Below are 21,889 nucleotides of genomic sequence, written 5' to 3'. Positions count from 1 at the left end.
AGCTAAGCAAACCATCTGTTGGTGCCACAGATAGCCTACTACTCACATATCAGTCTAATTAAATGTTTAATAAGGAAACAAAATCAATAAGCATACATACATCCCAAAATATTAAATCATTCTTAGACTGTAACGTGTCACATCAGAGCAGGTGGTGTGTGTTGTTTGCTGCAGGCTAACAGTTTCCCCATCTTTTTCCATAATGCTAGGAAGGCTAACCATCTGCTGTCTGCGGTGTTATCAGTCTCATCTAATATTAACATACTTCCCAACATGTCTGACAATTCTCAGACAGACACACAATTACCCTAATGTTCACAACAGCGAAAACTGCATCATATGCAATAACACACATTTAAACACTTCAGCACAATTAGGGATTTTGTAGCTGCACTGTGGACAGCTGGTTAATGCTGGCAAACATTAGCAGAAATTATCTAGCAACAGTCACAGAATCTTATTTTACATCATATAAATGTACAGATAGATGAAGAGGACAGACGATTCAGCAGTGGGATTTATTAACTTGTGAAGGTTATAGAAAGGCTCCAGGGTTTGATCTGGGATCTTTGATATTCCTGTATCTGTGGGTGAGCCACACTCCAAGCATCTGAAGAGCAAAACAAACAAGTGTTAAGTTTTCATCCCAACACATTGGCACCAATTTCACACCAAATTTCAATTATTTTTAAAAACCTATTTAATTTGTCGATGTGACATTTTACCAACCTCTGTAAAACTGAAGAAGAGTCCGATGCCACCCACAAATTGCAGCACTTCCCCGGCATACTGCTGGATGATGTTTGAGCAGGGCTCACAGGACGGTGAAGGGCTCTCATAGCATATCTATAGGAAGAGGAAGCAATTCAATAACTCCCACAGACAGAGACGTGGTCGTGTACACGAAGATCAAGTTGCTGCTAAGAGGAAGAGAAAAAAAACCTGCCATGCGATTTACTTACAGCGGGACAGGAGCTGTTGTAGCTGACAGAGTAGAAGCCGCAGCAGTTCAGAGTTTTCTCCACGTCCCATTGAGTGGCCTCGGATTTGTTCCAGCCGGCCTCCAAGAGAAGGTTCTGCAAATGAGTCAAGCGGACCAGTTATGTAATACATTAGCAGGATGAGACACTCAACTGAATCACAAATGCAAACAGGAAACAGTACCCAGAGTTTCTACTTGAGTGGAAATGACAGTAGGTCTACTCCACTATAGAAATACTCTGTCATTCATTTAACATTTTATCAAAAGCTCAAATATAGGCCCAGCTACTTGATGTAGCAAATTAAAAGTAGCCTAAGAAGCTTACAAAATGACACTTTTTTTGAGTGATACATAGATAAGAAATGTTGATGTTGTCCTGTGTACATTGCAGTTGCACTTTAGGAGATGTCCTCATGTATTGTCCCTGGCATAAATTGATTAATCAGAACATTCATTTGTATAATGTTGTACCCAGTGAGTGATTGTATACAGTTGGGTAGCTTGATAAAATATTTACTGTAGCTATTTGTGGTGGAGAACAAGTTTTAAGTAGCATTAAGTGAAAATATATTAAAAGTAGAGCAATAAAGTGACTCTCCACCTCTGACATGGATAATCTCGATTTATAAATATAAAATCTGATGAAACGTACCTGTTGGTCTTTATTCAGGGCCAGACAAGCACAGGACACAGAGAGCTGCACAATGAACACCAGGGACAGGACAATCATGTACTGGGTTAAGTTAAGGAAGGTAACATCAGATTATTTAAACACCCTGAAGTCTCCGTGTGTCGCTGCTACACAGGAACCATCGCAGCCACAAGGCCGACAGTCCCAGTCTGAGTCTGAGACGACTCCCTGGAACAAAGGATACGAAGAACAGCAGGACCTGGTGGTGCTTCAGCGCCCCGCACAGCCCCACAAAGGCAACCATGAGCAGGAAGATACCCACGCTGATGACCGCCGCCACCACCCTGATGCTGGAGACCAGGCCGAACCATTTCCCCCAAGCTGCCACTCCGATCAGCAGCAGACTCACCAACTGAGGAGGAAACCAAAGGACAATGGTCCACAACTATACAACTTCAACTCAGAGTACGTCGACAAAACAAGAATCCTGATTTTCTATTATCAAATCCATCAAGGAAACTGAGCATGATTTCATGTGGAATTTAACTTTACAGAAAATTACACAACATTTCTATTTTTTAAAGAAATTATGATGACCAGTTGCATCATAATTTGTCTTTTATTTATTTATTTTTTAATGAAACTGAAAACATGCAAAAATAAAAAAATAAAAAAAGCTTTTGATCTCCAACTCATGCATGACTAAGCATCAGATTCTCATATTTGCATACTTAGGCCTACTTACATACTTAAAAACAAATATTTGATCATCAAAAATTTCTGGCAATTGACGCATCAATTAAGTGCAAATCCAGTCAAATCTATCTTTGATGTTTAATTATTATTGTCTGTCTGCTAAATGTATTCCCAAGTCATAGTTAAGTGGATACTAACACTACTTAATTTTATCAAAGCTTATATTTTTGTTAGGCAATATAGTTTTATAAACAGAGGAATAGAAAACATGAATACAACAATTTAAGTCAGGACATTGTGAGAAATAATTGGATTTAAATAAAATGGGGAAATTATACTGGGATACATGAGAAGTTTTCTACATCAGTTAACCACACTGACAAAGCAACTAGCTGCCATTAGCTGGGCCCAGTCGGTCACCTCATGATCACATGAACACTTGAGGAAACAGCACTGAACAGTTTTCAGGATCAAACTACCGGCCGGCGAGTGCAGCATATCCGGAGAGTGAACGCAGCATCAACCACTTGTTTTTTATGACTCTACGTCTCGGTGAAAATCTCCTACAACATAAACAGAGTTAAAGTTTTACTCACAACGTAAAGTATGTTGAGAGCGCACAGCGCGTTCTTGGTGCAAGTAAAACCGCCACACACCATCGCTGATCTCCGGTCGGTCAGTCCTCGTGGAAAATGAAGCGATTTCTACTCATCCAGCGTCTTCAGAGAAACTGCGTCGGTCTGGAGCTGCAGGCGCTGACTCCTTCTGCCCAAGTACCTGCTGCGCTGCGCTGCAGGTGGAAACCAAACATGGAGCGCTTCCTGGTAACATCCTGAGCGCGCTGATTTGTCAGTTACATATGAGTCATGCACGAGCAACTTTTTTTTTTCTCTAACCCAGATCAATATCTACTGTCTATGATCAATATATTGATCAATACAGGTGAAAAATTACCCAAATCATGTTTTAATTTTAATCCTACACTTTTTGTGAGTGATGAATCTACAAGTAGGCTATAAAACAAAGACGTGATTATAACTGTATGATGAACTAATGAAATAACAGAAAAATATTTTTCATTTTGACGGACGCTGTGTTTGCTTCACTTAGCTAGATGGACAGAAGGACAGATGAAACCACACATTTTAAAACCTTGTGCTCTACGGTTCCCACTTGTGGCCAAAATTCTCCACTGCAGCTGCCTCGTGAGTTGTAGTTACTTTCAAATTGTAAAAATATAAAGCGTGAAAAATAAAATGTTAAAATATTTATAAACTAACATTTGAAAAACAAGTGTAAAAGGTATACTTTTAAAACGTGTTAGTTTTCAATTGTTATGTAATGTGTTTCTGATTCAGTGTCACTTGTTGATCAATTTCAACAAATATCTGAGATTAAGATGGAGAAATTGAAGTTATTTACTCTCCAAGCCAAGTTTGCACTCCATGAAAAGTGTGAAGTGTTTTATGCACCTTGATTACTTTTTGCAGTAAACCAAAACAGTTTTTGTCAGTCGTAGCCATGTGTGCAGGAAGTGTCAGACTATTTCTCACAACCTGAGTCAGCAGAGGGCTAAAGAAGAACAGTTTACATGAGAAAGGCGGCCTGTGTAACGTACATGTTCACTTTTTCACTTTTTTTTTAAACCTAACATTTCCAACGTTAACTGCTCATCTGATGGATGAGTTGCAAGGATTGCTCTGTCTTTTCAAACATGTTTTTGTGTTTCTACTTTGTTACAGTGTCAGAGACTGAAATAGGATGTGGCAAAAGTGGTGCATATACACAAAACCACAATAATAATAATAATAATAACAATAACAATAATATTAAAAGGAAAAGAAGCACAAAGTACTTTATTTTACAACAAACAATTTAAAACTGGTTCATAAAATGCACATAACATAAACATGTTAAAAACATAAGAAATTACTTGGAATGATAATGATTTAGTGAAATTGTGGCCTTATCTTTACACATAGTGCAAGTCTTTGCTCTGCCCACCAGGAAATGACTGTCATAATCCTCCAGTGGCCAAAACCACCACAGTCTGTTTTACACCATTCAATCAAAAAGGAGAAGCGGAGACTATAAGATCGGCCACAGTTAGTTTGATAAAAGTGAAAACCATGGAGGAGGAGCTGAACTATGTGATGGTGACCTTCAAGGGTAAGAGTAAACCATATTGTCTGACTTTTTGAGAGCGTATTTGCTTGTGTCAAATCAAGTGTTAAAGTGTAAAGTTCTTCAGCTGTACTTCCATTATTTTCATTCTTTGTCATTTTAAACTTCCCCTCCACTGCCTTATGGGGAAATATACTCTTTCCTCCACTACATGTGTTTGTTTGATAGACAGAGTAATATTTTACATATGACACATAGCAAACTTCAAACTTCATACAAATGTCTTATTCTAATCAAATTCTGACAGGATTCATTCATGCAATATTTTAAATGTATTATTAGAATAGGCCTTTTTGCTTGCATTTGTTATAATGGCGTAATCTCTGCATCTATTCCATGCATGAACAAGCACATGCCTTCTAGTAATGTCTTTATATGTCATTGTAAATATAGATTGGGTTTAACTTCAAACTCCTCCACACCTCTTCAAACCTCAACATTTCTTTAAATTTAGAGAAGTAGTTCACATGTATGAAACAGCTAGGCTACTAGCCTTTGTGTTATTGTTACATTTTGTGTAGTTCTACATTTCAATGGGCAATCAGGTAACTAAGATAAATCTGTGTTGACTTTATCAACCAAATGAACACATGTCACTTTTCCTAAGAGCACGATTTTAAAATGTTTAAGGAGAAAATTACTCATGTTCAGTAATATTAAAAAACATGATTGATTGAGATTATTGAATGAATAATTTCATATCGTTCAGATTGATTTAATAGTCATTTGAAGGAAATTGTTGACTTTGTAATTGTTGTACTGTAGTGTATTATCCACCTGAGCTTTCTGCTCTAATATCTTATATCATCACCATGTATTACAGATATATAAAGATGTTCCATAAGGTGTTTAGTAACAGTGATAGATGGGACAGAGAAGAGTCACCCTTGTGAAATGTATCTTGGGAAAATGTGTGTTCTGTTAATCACATGTTTCCTGTGAGAGTCTTAACTAAGTTGATTAGCCTCATCTGGAAGATGATGCAAAGTCGTAAAATTACATAGGTTAGATCCTGCCTCATGTTCATGAATGTGTAACATGAACTGTGTATGTTAAACAGAAATAGAATTGATTAGATTTACAGGAAACGTGGAATGCTCATGTTAATGACAAACAATTATTGCCTAATATGGAAAGCCATGTTTGGAGAAGGTGGAGTTTTGGAGTTAGAAAGCATAAAGCTATGGGTTTGAGCCATAAGGGGAGAGATCTCACATTGGCAACAGAGATGCTCTAGGATTTGGCATTTTTGAACACTGTTCTTCTTCTTGTTAATAAACTCCTTTTTGAATGCAAGTGAAGACGTGTCGGCGGTGATCCCTTCTTTTCATCAACACTTCAATATACCACAGTACTATGTTGTAATTTGAATATAATAGTACCCCAACAATGATTAAGTAAAGCCAGAGTAGCAACAGAGTTACCCACTATTGTGAGCAGAAAGTGCCACTGTGCTGAACCTGAAGTGACCCCTGAAGGTCACATATATCACAACTCAAACTGTGTGTTTCCAAACAGCTTTTTTGTGTTTTACAGAGAAATCAAACGACCAGGAAGTTATTTATGATGAGGTGAAGACTGAGAAGCCATGTCATACACATCCTGTCCTACAAGGTTATTTGTGGTTTATTACAATGAATAAACCAGGGTATCATATATATTTTTTATATATACTATTTGGTATGTATGCTCATAATAAATCATTTTTTGTTGATATTCTTCTAGACAATGAAAAGAAAGCTTTGCCGTATACTCTGCTTCAACTGGCGGCAGCAGGTCTGGGGATTGTCTGTGTGGTCCTGGTGTCAGTCATCATCGCCCTCAGTGTCCACTGTAAGTCCACCTGTCTCTTTACCTGTCCACTGGGGCATCTGGGATAATGACAAGTGAATGCAACAGTAACATTGTCTCTCCTGACTGCAGTGAAAACAGTGATGTCGGAGCGCAGCAGAGAAAACATGACTTTAACAGCACAGAATCTGCTGCTGACCGAGGAGAAGGCAGAGTTAAAGAGAGACACGCAGAAGCTGACCAGAGAGAGAGACCGACTCAACTGGACCATCGGGGTCATCCTGGAATATGACAACTTCCCAGTGAGTACCCGCTGCCCACAGAAAGGTGAGGGGAATAATTATAATAAAAATAATGTTCTTATTTTTTCTTTTATGATATTGATTCTTTCATAACTTGGGCTTTCTGAAAGAAAAATGTTTCTAAGTTTAGTGGAATTAGAGGTAAACTAAGCTAAGATGACGTGACATGACGTGATATTTGAGATAAAAAAAATCATAAGGTAGGATAAGGAAAGAATCAAGTAAATAAAACAGAAGCGCAATATAATCAATAACTATATTATGCAATGTAGGCTATAGAGAAGTTTTCTTTAATGCATAATATACATATAACACAGTGAGAGTGGTTATGATTATGTGTTTCCTGATTAACAGTGTGTGGACCTTGTGAGGATGGCTGGGAACTTTTCCAATCACACTGTTACCTGATTTCAAAAGGTTCTTGGTCTAGTGGTTGGAAGAGGTGGGAGGAAAGTCGTGAAAGCTGCAGACAAAACGATGCAGATCTGGTGGTGATCGAAAGTCGGGATGAACAGGCAAGACTGATTGACTGAATGGTCAACAAACATGAACACACTCCATCTCTGTATTCATAGATCAATTTAAGTATCAAAAGTGAAAACACTTTACTCCTGTAATTGATGGATTACCATATGACATTAGATCATCAGTTCGCAATGTAAATCCATGGGGTCAATTATTGATTATTCTCAAATCTTTTATGAAATGTGTGGATAATTTAACGTCTGTGAATGTCCAACAGCAAAATGAAACCATAGATGGGAAAATACCTCATCAGTGGAACTCCTCATACAGTACAGTTTATTTTATCACATGTTTATCATATTTGTATTACATTTCCCTCAAGAATTGTTGAGTATTTTAAGTATAATGCTGTAGAATATGGAAATATTTGAGTAAAGTACAAGCACCTTAAAATTTGACAGTACTTGGTTATCAGAGATAGAAACACAGTCAAAATGTGTGAACATGAAATAAACAAATACACCAAATCAAACTAAACCAAACTAAACTAATCAATGAAAGTAAAATAAATCAAATGTTTTAAATTGCACTCAGCAGCAGAACCGCATAAATAAAGTGTTTCAATAACAGACCTGCAGTTAACATACAGTAGATGGCCATAGGTGTCGCCAAAAATGATGAAACTGAGACCTTTGACTGCTCCTTAAAACAAAAGCAAAATGAACTAAAAATTAAAATCCAATGACCATTAACACATGTATCACAAATGCAGGAGTTCATCAGTAATCTCACCGAAAAGTACAGGGATGAAATACATGGCTACTGGATTGGTTTGAAGAAGAACAGGATGAACACGTGGACGTGGGCTGATGGAAGCAACGTCACTGTGACGTAAGGACAAAAACACACTAAGTCACTGTAATATGTGTGAATCATGACAACAGTTCAGGCACTTTGTCATTTATCATAGCTACAGACCACCCAGACCATCAGCAAAGACACTGGCAGCATCTTCCCTGTTGCACACTGCATACTATTACAGTTTGTATCAAATCTGATGGACTCAGTGAATCAGGCAACAATCTTCCAGTTTATTATAGTGGTAGAGGATACTATGAATAAAAAGAGGACGTCCTTTATTTCCTTACAAGCTAATTCACACAGACTGAGGTTAGCAGTTGTCTTGACAATGGTCTAAGTTGGTAAATCCTATCATGAATAGGAAATCAATATGACAGTAAACGTTAACTTGACACATTAATGGCACAGTGTGATGCAACATAGTGACTCACACATTACTCCACTCATACACAAGGAAACACATGCATATCAACAATGAACAGTGCAGCAGAGATGCTGTGGCCATTTATTTGGGGACATTTTGGGAAATACAGTGACATGTATGCCCGACAAAAATTTGACCTCATGGACACAACTAGAGTAAAAAGTCCAATTTAGCTGGGTAATGAGGTGCTGGTAGGAGGCTTTTGTTAAGCAAAGCCAGGTTTGCTGTTCTTTATGCTGTGCTAAATGTTTTTGGATTAAATGGATGGATTAAAATGTGTGAATCTTTTTCTTGACTAGGTACTGGAAAGCAGAGGAACCTGGCTCCAAGGCACCTTGTGTTCTCAGTTTGCCACATGAATGTCCTCAGGCCAACTGGAAGACAACAGGCTGCGATATGTACAACCGCTATATCTGTGAAAAAAGAGCCTTGATCAAAGTGGATTAGGAATCAGTCTCCTTGTCAAGTTATTTCACATTTGAGAAATCAAATGATCTATTTGTTTTGTCAGGACTAAGCATATTAATTTTTCTCCTCCACTTTTATTGCAATTATCTATAAACTTTACAGTTTCTTCCAACTCCCTGCAAAACCGAACAAAACTCAAACCCGAACATATTTGCCAGCTTCTGGATTTGTCATATTTGCCAGCTTCTGGATTTGTGCCTGAACACCACATACTTCCAGTTCAACGGCAAATTTTACAGGCAAAAACACGGCTGTGCCATGGGTTCACCAGTATCCCCTATAACACAATAGGGCACTAACGAAGTCGAAACCAACCTTCCATCAAAGGCAGTCATTTAAACGACTGTCGTTGGCACTTGGAGCACAAAAGGGAACCAGAGATGCTGTGAACGCCCACACAAGAGGTTAAATAGTGAGTCTCCACACCAGATAGTTGGACCAGTCCCAGCCTGGTCAGATGCGTACATGAACTGATGAAGCCTCTTGGATGAGAGGTGAAACGTCTTCCTAGACAAATAACTAAGTCCAGTTGCTTTCGATTTAACCTCCTTTGAAATACTATGACCTGGGCAAATGAGAATATGCACCGGCTTACCCCAGTTTCTTCCAAGGTTTCATATAGTTACTAAGTAATATGACTTGGTCATATATTATCATTATTAGTATTATTATTATCATTAGTCATACTGTATTAGTATTATTAGTGGGGTATATGGGTCATTTTGCAGTAATAGCTATATGTGGCCAACTCTTGAATGATCTGTATGTGAGTGGGCATGAATGTGTATGTATATTATTGTCTCTAGGCATATTTCTGATTTTTGTTTTTCCATTGTGACACACCTATGTCTCTATGAGGACAAATGCCCCTTGCTCTCCTATCCTCATCTATAAATCTATAATCTGTGTGCTCAAAGACTCATGAGTCCTTCGAACAAAGAACGATGTCTTAAACTTAAAAAAAAAAAACTTAAAAGACCTTTATTGTCCTTACCAGAAATTTGTCAACTCATTAGTGAGCTCATTCTTCTGACACAAACACATATGACGCAAACACATATGTGTAATTACAAACTGCTCTCTCCTCATCCTCTGTGCCATAGTCACCTGGTTGTCATAAAACTATTACTGTAAAACACATTGATGAGCCACATTGCATTTCCTGTTCCTTGAAGGATGTGCTGGTTTATTATGGATCAGTCTGACATACACTGTAAATGTGCTGTGAATACTCACTAACACACCAAGTGTATATGAATCTCAGGCTTCAAATAGTCCTCAATCCAATACAACAGTGTTGAAATTATACAACGTCATAGCCTGCCATAGCACGCGCATCACCTAGGCTTCACAATATTGGACCCACACATGCTGTGTAATCAATGACCACAAAGCCACACTGCGACATCACTGTTTGACATTGTCCAGTAAGAACGTAAGAACATAATGCAAACTGAGAAGCTACAGTTTGCAGTGGGTTGAGGAGGGAAGAGGAAACTCCTGTCGGTTCTCCATGACTTAGTGCTGCAGACCAGAAGTTCAGTTACACCATTCAAACAACAGTTGTCGCATCACTGGGCTCTGCACCTTACAGCAAAGTGTGACATTTAAAGATGGAAGAAGAGCTGAATTATTCTACTGTGATTTTCAAAAACGGTGGCAGACCTCCAAAAGGTAAGGGACTCCTGTTTTGGTTGTTAATTGAGATTAACATTGTTCAACAAGATTTTGCCTGAAAAAAAAAAAAATCCTGCTTGACCCTTGAGAGCCGTTTGTTTTCCTGGATGAGATAACACTCTGAATTACTTTCCTCTGCTGCTGGATCCTGATACCTCACACTGTCCATCGACTCTTTGAACAAATGTTGCTTTGGTTTCTCACATATTTTACATCACAGCTGCATTTCTTACTCTGCTTTTAATTCCAAACTAACCAGTAACTAACCTCTTCATCAATTCACATTTACTTCTGAGAAACACATTTCTCTTAATTTGAGAATTAGACGAACTGAGAGGTTGAGGAAGTTAATACAATTACATTACTGTGAATTAATACTTTCACACAATGCAGTGTTATTTCCCTTCTTGTCTCATCAGTTACACAAAGGGTTATTTTGGGAACTGCAGAGTAACACATCACTATTTTTTTTTTAATCATTTCATTCATCATCCAGAGAAAAATGAGGACTCCACTATTTATGCTACAGTAAAATCTAAAGAGGCTGCTTCTACTGTACCAAGTAAGTTAAAATACATTCTCCAAATTAATTTTCAGTTAAGTTAAAAACACTTAAAACATACAATATGCTTAACTCATAAATAAAAACCACATAAAGCATGAATGTTGGTGATGCTGACACTTCGATTTTTCCAGATATTACTCCTTAAACTAGTAAATGTATGACCATGATAGTAACGATAATCAATAAGATGACTATGATTCTCATCATGATCTGATCTGGGTTTTCTCTCATTAGAAGCAGATGGTGAACAAGCCGCACACTCTCAGCGCTTTGGCCTGTTGGCAGGGTGTTTGGGTTTACTCTGTGTCCTCCTGGTGGCATGCATCAGTGCCACCATCTACAGTGAGTCTCATTTTTAACAGACTCTGTTTTCTCAACAGCTTACATCACAGATAGACCAACCAACCAAGTCAGTCTGGGGTGGCTTCCTCTAATAGATGAAAACAGGAAGTAACAAATTGTGAAGTTTATTATAAAATAATAGGCTAATAATTATAAGAACCCAAACTACTTAGGATTTTTGTTGTTTTGATTTGTAATGTTGACTTTATTGATAATTTTTGTAATATATTCCATACTGTATACCACATACACTATCCTGTCCTGAAAGACTTTATGCTATGGTTAACATAAAACAGGGGTGTCACATACAGCACAATTTGATCTCCAGTAAAATAATAACATAATAATCCATGAATAATTAGAACTCTTAATTTTCTCTAAAAAGTATATTATTAAAATGCAATTTAAACGATATTATGCCTCTTCCATATGTGTAATTTATAGACGTGGGCCGGATTGGACCCTTGAACGGCCGGTTTTGGCCTGCGGACCATACATTTGACACCCCTGACATAAAATGAAACAGACACAAATCTAAAACACTCAGGGGTATTGTTTTTTTGATTTCATCAAATGCACTTGCTGACTAACTGCTGTCTCTTTTTTCATCATCCCCACAGTCAGCGTGAAGATGAACAAAGCGGAAGCGAACTACAAGGCAAACCTCAGCAGCCTCACATCAGAAAATCAGCAGCTGGCCACGGAGAAGAGCCTCTTAGAGAACAAGACAGAGGAGCTGAGCAAAGACAGAGATAATCTCAACTGGACGCTCAATGTCATCCTGAAATTTAACAACTTTCCAGTCACTGAATTCTGCCCTGACAAAAGTGAGTACTTCACTATGATGACTATGTGCTTAGCATAGTCTTTAACTCACCAATATGATGTAAAAGATTGATTTGTTTTTAAATAAGTCTAAAGGCAGAATTTAAGCACATAATGCTGCTAATGAGTGTTAGCCCTTTACGTCTTTACTAAGGAAAACTGAAGTTAAATTGTATTTGATAACAAATTCAGTGATGGGGGATAGAAATAGTGTTAAAACAAGAATCAAACCAAGCCAATAAGTAAGTAGCATGGCTAAGGATGGTTAAAAAAAGGGGGATAAATTAGAAATAAGGAAAGGATGAAATGGAGTTAAACTGAACTCATTGGTACTTAAGATAATAAAAAAAAACTGGAGAGACTAACATGAGGGTTACTAAGGGCGCAGATTAGGCTCCAACATTGGGGAAGTAGAAGCCAGCTGTAGTTGCTATAGTGACAGAGCTGTAACTGTACTGACAACAACTTCCACCAGCAGTTTACTGACACTAGAAAATGGCTTTAAAATAGAGTAAAATTTAACTGTCTCCCATGACACATGCTCGCCTATTACTGTTGAATTAATGGTGACACCACAAGCAGATCAAACCATGTTCGAGTCATTAGCCGTTGGCACTTTGACCAAAGAATTGTGTCTAAAATCATGACACAGGCCTAGTAATTACTCTCCCTCTCATTGAACTTTTCCTTATTCCTAATACCGATCAATTCATTTATTGTAACATCTGATTTTGACAGTTGCTTCCAGTAAAGACATGAAGGCCAATTTGTCTAAACATTTAGGAGGAGCATTTTTGTTCAGTTTAAACTTAGATGATTATGTTTCATTGGTGTTATGCAGGACTTGTAATGTTCATTTGTATATTGGCTCTTGGATATGTACATTGCATTTGGATCTTTTGTGACAATGATCTTTTTTTGTGCTCAAAATAACTAAAACTCTTCCATTTATCTGCTTCATGGATACAGAGTGTCAACCATGTCAAAAAGGCTGGATTCCGTTCCAGGAAAAGTGCTATTTGTTTTACGACAAGGACCCTCCCTGGATGACATGGGAAAACAGCCGAAAGGAATGCAAAAAAGCAGGTGCAGACCTGGTTGTTGTTGATAGTCTACAAGAGCAGGTAAGCTCTACCACAATGATACAACATTAAAATCAAAGTTGTGCTAAATTCACACTTCGTATTAGCTTTTCAGTTCTGATCAATCACAGTCTTGAAGTGTTTTTAATGCTTTCTTAAAATCAGTGTGTTTTTAATGACCTGTCGTGGTGTGACTTATAGGAGTTCATCAAAAAACACATCAAATTCTACTATAGCTGGAATCATGGGTACTGGATTGGATTAAGGTTAAATGAGAACAATGACTGGATCTGGGTCGATGGACACAATGACACTCTGGGGTAAGAACATCTAAGTGAATGTCTGAACTCATCCATGCCTCACGAGCCTCTGCTTATTGCTGCCATGTTGCATTGGACAGAAATGGGAGGAGTTCAGTTTTAGTTCTGTATCACAGCTGCCTCGCCATCATCCATGATGTAACCACTCGTTGAAAGCCTTTTGTCCAATCAAATCACTTGGTCAGTTACTTAGTCCTGAAATGCAAAGGAATCTTCAGACACATCAGGTCGTTAGTTTTTTTTTCATGTCTTGTTCTCTGCAGCATCATCTCTTTATGTTGTCATCGTTTGTAGTAGAAAGTTTACAAATGTACTGTCTGACAGTCATGTTTTGTTTGGTTTGTTTGGAGGTACTGGATAGAGGACAAATTGGGAATTGACGGTCCCTTTGCACTGATGATCCCTGGCAGGAAAGCCACAGCCAGCTGGGACCCAGCAGACAGGATAATGTTAGACAAATTCATCTGTGAGGCTGACGTCCTCACAAAGATAAATTATTAACTAGATTCTTTGATTTCAGCCAGCTACCACTGACTTGTTATATTGGGGGTTTGTCAGTGTACTGGTAATTATCTTTGAATTAAAGCAATTAGATATCAAGGAAAACACTTTACATTGTATGCATTACATCAAGTAAACAGGCCTCCACACCAACTACAAACTGTTGCAACAAATCTGTTCCTGCTTTGCTTTAAGACCTTCTAAACCCGCCATGCTAACATCCCTACTTTGTATTATTGAATGTACTTTACTGGATATGAGCTGTATCATATTCTTATCATCTAACATCATGGTGGTATTGTATGTCAAATGCACACTTTACCTACACTACCGCACTTCATTCAAGTGGAAGTAGGATGTGATGTCAAAATTCACATCCAGGAACATTGAATGCATTAATTACATTACACAACATAGTTGTAACTAAGCTGTTGACACTCAACTTGATCTTTTCCCAAATTGGATAAAATGTGGATAAAGGGTCAAAGAAATTTAAATGTAAAGAAAGATTTCATGTTTACATTGTTACAGGGAGATGAAAACTTAAGTGACTGTTGTTTGGTATCAGTTATTTCTATTACCTGTTTTTCTATTTGTGCGTTTACTTTCTTTCCTTTAAAAAATGTAATTCTGTGTTATTGTATTTTTATTTAATTTGTTCGTATTGAAATAGATACCTCTATAAATCTGAAAGAGTTTGATGAGTCACAGTCATTCATTTAGAGATCAAACTTCTTGTAATGGTTCATCCTTTAATAAAAATGCAGCTAACCCTTCACAGAGGAGTTGGGTTGTTCATGGTGCAGAAACTGTTCTTTACATTTCATACCTTGAAGTGGTCAGAGACAACTTGTTTTTTCCCCACTGGCTTCATGTCAAAACTTACATCCACATTTACTTTTTTCCAGAGTTGATTTTAAAAAGCTGCACTTGTGGATGAGAGTGCTGACGCGTCACAACAATCATCTACTGTACAGCATCCAAACAATTAATTTATGAATTCATTGAGCTGCTTGTATTACAAGATATAAACAATCAGCCATCTAACATCACCAGCAGCAACCTAAACTGCAGTAAAAAATCAAACTGATTTCCTCTTTCTCTTGTAAATCTGCATATTTACATATAAAGCTCATGATCAATACTGATTGAAAAAGTCTATTTGGCAGATTTCAAGTGAGAAGGCACAACTGCTGGGTGTCATTATCCTGTTGTGAAGTCTCAGTTACTAACTGAAGGTGACATGTATGTACAGGTGGCATCAGAGAGCACAGCTCTGTTCCTGTCGGCCAAACTCTACTCTTTGGACTTCTTCTTTTTCTTCTTCTTCGGAGGAACTGCATCCTCATCTACTTTATCATCTATTAACAGTTTGTCTTTTTTACACCTTTTCCTTTTCTGCTTTTTTTCTTCTTCGTGTGAAGTTTGAGCTTCTCCCCTCTTGGTTTTTACAGCAGCGTCTTGGACCTGCTCCGACTGGTTGGCTTCTCTATCATTACTCTCCTCTTCCTCACCGTGTTGTTTGGGGGATTTCTTCCTTTTCTTCTTTTTCACTTTAGTGTCTGTGTGCAGCTCTGCAGCTTCCTCCAGACTCTCTGCTGCAGGTGAAGGAGCTTCTTCCACTTCACTGGACTCTGATTTGTTTTTCTTTTTGTGTTTCCTCTTAGTTTTGTCAGAATAGTCCGCTTCACGGCTGTCTGCACATAGCACATCTTCCTCTGTGGAAACAGCATTCTGTATTTCCTCAGCTTCAACACTGGCTTTCTTTTTTTTTTTCTTCTTCTTTTTGGGTTCAACGTCTGTTTCGGGACTTTCAGATACTTCATTACCGTTTAGCTCATTACTGCAGCCTGAGGATTTCTTCTTTTTCTTCTTCTTTCTTCTTCCATCAACCTCTTGCGTCGAGGTTGATGGAGCTGTCGTAACACAACCCACGGAGCCACTTGCTGGTTGGCTCTTCTTGCCGTATTTAGCCATGAACTCGGCCTCCTGCTGCTCTAGCCTGGCTAACTTGGCACTCATGGTCAGGCCATGTCTGGCTCCTCTGAAGAACACAAGCAGCATGGAAAATTCAGTCATGGTGAAATACTTCACAGTTCTGTTTTATACTTATCTACTGAAAACAAGAGTTTAATCTTTATCATTCAAATTTTGTAGAACTCTAAAAACTTACTTGTGAGCCGTGCGTCCTCCACAAGCCTTCATCAGGTCGGTATCAGAAAGCCTGAGGGGATCAATGAGAAACTTCTATTTTAGGGCATTGTTGAAAGTTTTAGATCAGGGGTCTTCAACGTTTTCCAGGCCAAGGACCCCCAAACTGATGGAGAGATGGAGCGGGGACCCCCTACTTATATATATTGTATAAAATTGTGTTTTATAGCCTATTTAATTGGTCCTGTAGTGCCATGTGCCAAAAGTACCATATTCTGGACTATAAATCACGCTTTTTTTAGGAGTTGGGCTGGTCATGGGACGCTGCTACTGCACCAATGAAAGAATTACATGACTAAAGCATAAAAAGACAGAGAAAACAAAGCAGTGTTTCCCCTACTTTGTTTTTTTCTCAGGCTTTTTATGCTTTTATTTTGAAAGGGCAGCTGGAGAGAGACAGGGATGCGGAGAGAAAGTGAGAGGGGGGATTGACACGCAGCGATGGGACTGTCGGAGGGTCGCTGCAGCGGCCGTGCTCGACCAAGACATATGACGCTCGCAACTCACCCCCAACCGTCAGCGCTGCGGTCACCGGAGCTGATTCTGGGAACATTTCCACCGAGTGCGCCGTGATGTCTCGGTTCCACGGAGCGTTTCAGTGACGGCCTGAGCTGCTTCTTTATTGCTGCGCTATGAGCAGACGTGGCGGCGCGCGTAAATGTCACCGTCGTATGAGTGTGTGCTGTGAATTAACGAGTGTGTATGGAGAATGAAAAAGTCCCATCGTTGTGTAGCCAACGGTTCAGGGACCGAGTGTCACAGCACCACTGACAGCGGTGTGTGTGTGTGTGCGCGCCCACGATCGGGCTGATTTTAGAGGGGGGTGGGGGGGAGAGAGCGAGAGATAGTGAGAGAGAGACGGTGCGCAGTGTTTGTATCGGATACAATACAAAGGCTGACGCCTATAGAAAACAAAGGACTTGTATGTAAAAATCCGATGTTCAGCAGCAGGGAACACCCCTATATTCACAATGGATCTTTTTTTTCATAACTTCCATATCTTTTTTCATATTTTTTTCCCTCAACCAAAACTTTCGCGACCCCCCTGCAGTACCTCCGCGGACCCCCTAAGGGTCGCGGACCCCCTGTTGAAGACCTCTGTTTTAGATCATTCAAAGATGTTGAATAATGAAGTCAACAGCACTTAAAACCTTACTGATTATAAATAAATTAAACACACCGACTAGAAGGGAGTGTAAGAAATAAAGATCTGCTCAGTAGCTGTTGTCATGTTGACCTTGCATTAAAGAGGAACTATGCAAGATTTCTCCCGTGGCTATGCTACATTTTTACCTTCATTAAAAAGCTCCGGAGTAATTGTGATAGTTAACTACATGACTTGTGACTTGTTACGAATGAGAACGGAGACTCTCTGTCTTCCAACTGGTGTCTCATAGCTGAAAACCAACCTTGCAACATCAGCGTATTACCTGGCCTCCGCCCTGGTGTCCCAGCTCTCGTCTCTGCACACCGCTACACAAACGTGCTCCCTAACCCATAATCTTTTGTTTATGGCGGTTAAGACTATGCAGATATACACATCGTAACATTGTATATGTTATATAACGTCATGCACCGCTCCATGGATTGATTTTTTGCCAGCTTAATAGTAAATGGCCAAGTGGAGAGTTAGCAAAACAGAGGAAAAGCGACAGGACTTGCATAGTTCCTCTTTAACACATGCAGAACTTCACCTCTCCATTAAGCAGCATACACTGAAATATACGGTTATTGTAAATAATCTATTGAGACAAAATATACATTATGTTACAATTGACAAAGTTTTGCCCAGATTCAGTGTGTCCAAAGTCTCACTTTGTGGTGCTGGACAGATCCAGTCTCTGGTCGTCCTCCTCATCTGAACTGCTGCTGTCGTCTGAGTTAGAAGACTTTGTCTCCGGCTGCTCCTGACCAGACAGCAGCGTGGCTGACTGAAAGAGAAAGCAAAGACTGTCAGGGTCATTTCAGACGACAATCAGTCTGTATACCTGAAAATAAAATAATGTAGAAAACTAAAAGACAACAAAGATCTTTAAAACATCACAGCCAGCATGTTTGCAAAGGTTTTATTAAAATATAAAGTTCTGTTCTGCCAACAAATACTTCCTCAATGTTCCAGTGGGAAACACTGGAGTAAGATTTGTTTCCACTTCTAAGAGAGTCACGTAACTTAAAACTATGCTCTGTAGTTGAGCTGCAGGATTTCCACTTTCATATGCTTTGGTTTGCAAACCAAACGTGGAAATGTATGTTAATTTATGTATAAGACATAAATATATGTACATTTCATGCCACAGCACTGTGGCACGGGGCCTGTAACCTTCACACCCCATCATCAACATAGAACACAATTTATGTCCCAAGGACTGCAGACTGACACAAAGTCATAAATGTAGAAGGAACACCAGTCAACTATTCATTCTGAATCATTAGTAATTTGATTTAAAACTTAATGAATCACGTGTTTTTATTGGTAGTATGTAAAAACACATGTCTTCAGTAAATGTGAAACGTACAAATTACCTTGACAAAGCATCCATATAGTTTGGCTTTTGCCATGGAGGCCTTTCGTGGCTTCTTGTTGGAGATGGTGCCATCGTCTTCATCTTCCTCCACCGTCTTCTTCAACTTGATGCCACCCTGGGTCACACAGAAAACCACAAAACGCTTGAGCCTCCGTTTCAGACAATACCAGCTGATTCCAACTCATCAGTGTGATCAGAAACTTTTTTGTTGTTGTTTTTTTTTTTAGTTCAAAAGACTCTACAAAGAGATTATAACGCCAATTTATAATTGACTTCTCCAAAGATGTCTCTAGATATCTAAATGTTCCCATACTGACTCGACAAAGTGGCTGAGTGCAGCCTAATGAGCTCATTATAACGAGTGTTTATATCCTCCTTCTGACATCACTCACACTGTAAGCACAGAAATAAATACACACAAGAGCATAATACACACAAATCATCTTTTAAATCTGGCAAAACTGGATCACTACCTTCAGATAAAAAGCTTAGACCACTAATGATGTTGTATAGAGCAGGTGACTGTGTTTGACCTACTTGATCAGACTCCACCTGCAGACTGGAAGAGGCCTTGTTGAAGACATGATCCCACCAGTGGAAGGTGAACTGCTCTCCTTCCTTATGGCCAACCTGTAGACGAGGGACATGTCAGTACAAACACTAAACTTTATAGTTAAATCCAAACCAGAGATGGATGTAGTGACTGGACAGAGCTGATCGCCAAAAGCTGCCATGCATCATTGCACACTCACCCCTCCTTTGTCACATTTCACTTTGACCTTGATAGCCTCTGATATGCCATTCTCAGCTCGCCCCAGTCCTTTACCTGGGGACAGAGTGGACAGAGTGAGACACCTGAGGCTTCCACTTCACAGTGGTGTTTGGATTATTGCTAAAAGTATTTTACCGTGTTCCCAGCCATGACGCAGAAGTTGCTGCTCTGCAAACCTCAAGCCATGACCCTTCTCCTGTACAACTTCTGCCATCTGTGGACAGTAGTTGAATATTAAAAACATGCACTGAAAAGCAAAAAGTACGTACCGTATTTATTTCTTATTTCTATTGCAAACATGGAACAATATCTGTCAGTGTGTGAGGCTCAAAACATCTGACCAAGAGGATGAAAGTCAAAGTAAAACAGCATTGACATATTTTGACAGTTTCTTTCAGAATTGATGAATTATTCTATTGTATTATTATTATTATTATTAATTCGTTAATTATTTTACTGCTCTAGGCCTCTGGAAAAATGTCAAACATGTGAGATTAAACATTTGATTTTCACAACATGAAACATGGAGTTATTGTGAAATCTTAGAAATGTTATATAACTGATCAGACTTGGTTTGGGGTCAATAGGTCACATGAGCTAGAAGCTTTTGAGCTAAAATGCTAAATAACACTGGTTGGATGTTATTTCAATGGTAATTTGTTTATGGTCCCTAAATGAGATCGTGTAGTTTAGAGCGAGGTGTCGCAGACTGAGCAGACCGTGGACGAACACTACTTGACTCTGGTTGGACAGAACAAGAAGTCGCCGCTGGATCCGGAAAAACTAACTTAACTTCACCAAGGTTGTGCGTCAGGATGAAATTTAATTTATCGAGCACGAACCATGTTTTTATTGTCTGATCACTGTGCTGCTCAAGTTCTCTTAACTGCACCGAGGCACGTCTTGTCTGAGGACAGTATGGCACTTTGTAAAGACAGAGGATTAAAACAGAGGTATACATAAGGGATACCATGATCATCTCTGATGTTGACAGGTAAGGTAACGTTAGCTGTTAGCCGTTAGCTGCTCAGCACCAGAAGTCAAAACCGGAGCCGTTCACCAACACAACTCGTCTGCGCTGTTGTCGGCAAACATTTTCTAACTCCATGCTAACACGATGAAAACGACACCTTTACGTACCTTCTGTTGTCCTCTTTCATTAAAACCTCTTCACTAAAAACAACACTGGAAGTATAGAGGTTTACCGGCGGCCACAGACGTTAGCCCATAGATGTATTATATTAGCCATGTGGTTTCGGCTCTGAGCTGACATGACACCGGAAGGACGTCACGACGGAGTTTTCTTCTTCTCTGTTTATATTTCTGCAGTGGAACAGAAGGCACTGTTTCTCCTAGAAAGATGACAGTAAATCTATTAATCATACATTTGATGATTTTGTACACACATAATATGTACCGTTATTTCAGTAAGCTACAGCTAAACAACTTCTACTAATGTTAAATCTGGGAACAAGTGGTTTTGGTTGAATTTACATTAGACCTGCTTTGCCTTTGACCAGTCCTACTTTAAATCTGAAATGATTAACTGATCAGTCAATACCAGCAAATTTTTTTTATTATTGTTAATATGGATTAAAAAACACATACATTTTTCTTTTAATATATATATACACCAATTAACTACCTCAACAACTTAAACAAAATACAAATGAAACTCAGACGATTCAAAATTATACAATGATACTGAAAATGATAAAAGACAATTTTACTCCAGATTATCTCCTACAAACTAAACATTTAAAGTCAAAGATTCTGGCAGGGCATCTCACTAGAAAATCAGAATCAACAGTTGTTATTCTACTTCAAATGGTTCTTCAAAAGTTCTAACAAAATTTGCAATTAATTTATGTAGACTCAAATGATATTGCATAAACTGGGGACTTTATAGGCAAAAAAAAAAAAACAGAGACCAAAAATCTCAGAAGTAGATACAGACAAGAAGAGCTGTTTACAGCACTGAATTATTAATGGCTGTCAGTCATGCTTGTTTGACCAAATGTCATTCTTTGTTTGAAGTGAAAACTTCTGCTATATTCATAAATGTCCACTTTCTTTAAACTCTTTCAACTTTCTTTTAACTCCACAATGTGTAATTTCTCTAGTTTTTTTTCCTTTTAAGTAGCTTTGTGGTTAAAAAACAAAACAAAAAAACAAATCTTATTCAAACGGGTCTCTCAGTCAGTATCACATCATACAGTATATTCTTTATCAGCATGTTTCATCACTTTGTTGAAGCTAAATAAT

The 21,889-nt window shown here is 38.6% G+C and overlaps 4 protein-coding genes across 4 annotated transcripts; 2 read left to right on the top strand and 2 right to left on the bottom strand.

Moving 5' to 3' along the window:
- Window positions 1-499: 499 nt before the first annotated feature.
- On the bottom strand, window positions 500-2,981 carry LOC146971639 (tetraspanin-13-like). Its single transcript, XM_085801061.1, has 6 exons — window positions 2,906-2,981; window positions 1,858-2,025; window positions 1,635-1,715; window positions 963-1,076; window positions 730-846; window positions 500-610 (listed from the first exon to the last, which is right to left on the bottom strand). The coding sequence occupies exons 1-6, from the start codon at window positions 2,966-2,968 to the stop codon at window positions 536-538; spliced, it is 618 nt and encodes a 205-aa protein (XP_085657187.1). The 5' UTR covers window positions 2,969-2,981; the 3' UTR covers window positions 500-535.
- A 1,404-nt stretch (window positions 2,982-4,385) lies between these two features.
- LOC146971638 (NKG2-D type II integral membrane protein-like) lies at window positions 4,386-8,893 on the top strand. Its single transcript, XM_085803300.1, has 7 exons — window positions 4,386-4,478; window positions 6,030-6,107; window positions 6,219-6,326; window positions 6,417-6,611; window positions 6,941-7,101; window positions 7,824-7,942; window positions 8,636-8,893. Exons 1-7 carry the CDS (start codon window positions 4,439-4,441, stop codon window positions 8,781-8,783), a joined length of 849 nt encoding a protein of 282 aa, XP_085659426.1. The 5' UTR covers window positions 4,386-4,438; the 3' UTR covers window positions 8,784-8,893.
- Window positions 8,894-10,264: 1,371 nt separating this feature from the next.
- Window positions 10,265-14,748, top strand: LOC146971637 (C-type lectin domain family 9 member A-like). The gene is made up of 7 exons (XM_085801060.1): window positions 10,265-10,478; window positions 10,978-11,043; window positions 11,281-11,388; window positions 12,009-12,215; window positions 13,183-13,337; window positions 13,497-13,615; window positions 13,966-14,748. Exons 1-7 carry the CDS (start codon window positions 10,418-10,420, stop codon window positions 14,114-14,116), a joined length of 867 nt encoding a protein of 288 aa, XP_085657186.1. The 5' UTR covers window positions 10,265-10,417; the 3' UTR covers window positions 14,117-14,748.
- A 213-nt stretch (window positions 14,749-14,961) lies between these two features.
- gpatch4 (G patch domain containing 4) lies at window positions 14,962-20,914 on the bottom strand. Its single transcript, XM_085801059.1, has 8 exons — window positions 20,765-20,914; window positions 19,760-19,838; window positions 19,605-19,678; window positions 19,390-19,482; window positions 18,851-18,967; window positions 18,143-18,258; window positions 16,290-16,340; window positions 14,962-16,160 (listed from the first exon to the last, which is right to left on the bottom strand). The coding sequence occupies exons 2-8, from the start codon at window positions 19,836-19,838 to the stop codon at window positions 15,413-15,415; spliced, it is 1,278 nt and encodes a 425-aa protein (XP_085657185.1). The 5' UTR covers window positions 20,765-20,914; the 3' UTR covers window positions 14,962-15,412.
- Between the last annotated feature and the right edge of the window lie 975 nt (window positions 20,915-21,889).

Source organism: Trachurus japonicus, chromosome 16, assembly GCF_045865225.1.
Source record: "Trachurus japonicus isolate A0001 chromosome 16, Traja_1.0".
Classification (NCBI taxonomy): Eukaryota; Metazoa; Chordata; class Actinopteri; order Carangiformes; family Carangidae; genus Trachurus; species Trachurus japonicus.
The sequence above is the reverse complement of the archived record's forward strand: the minus strand, read 5'-3'. Positions and strand labels throughout refer to the sequence as shown.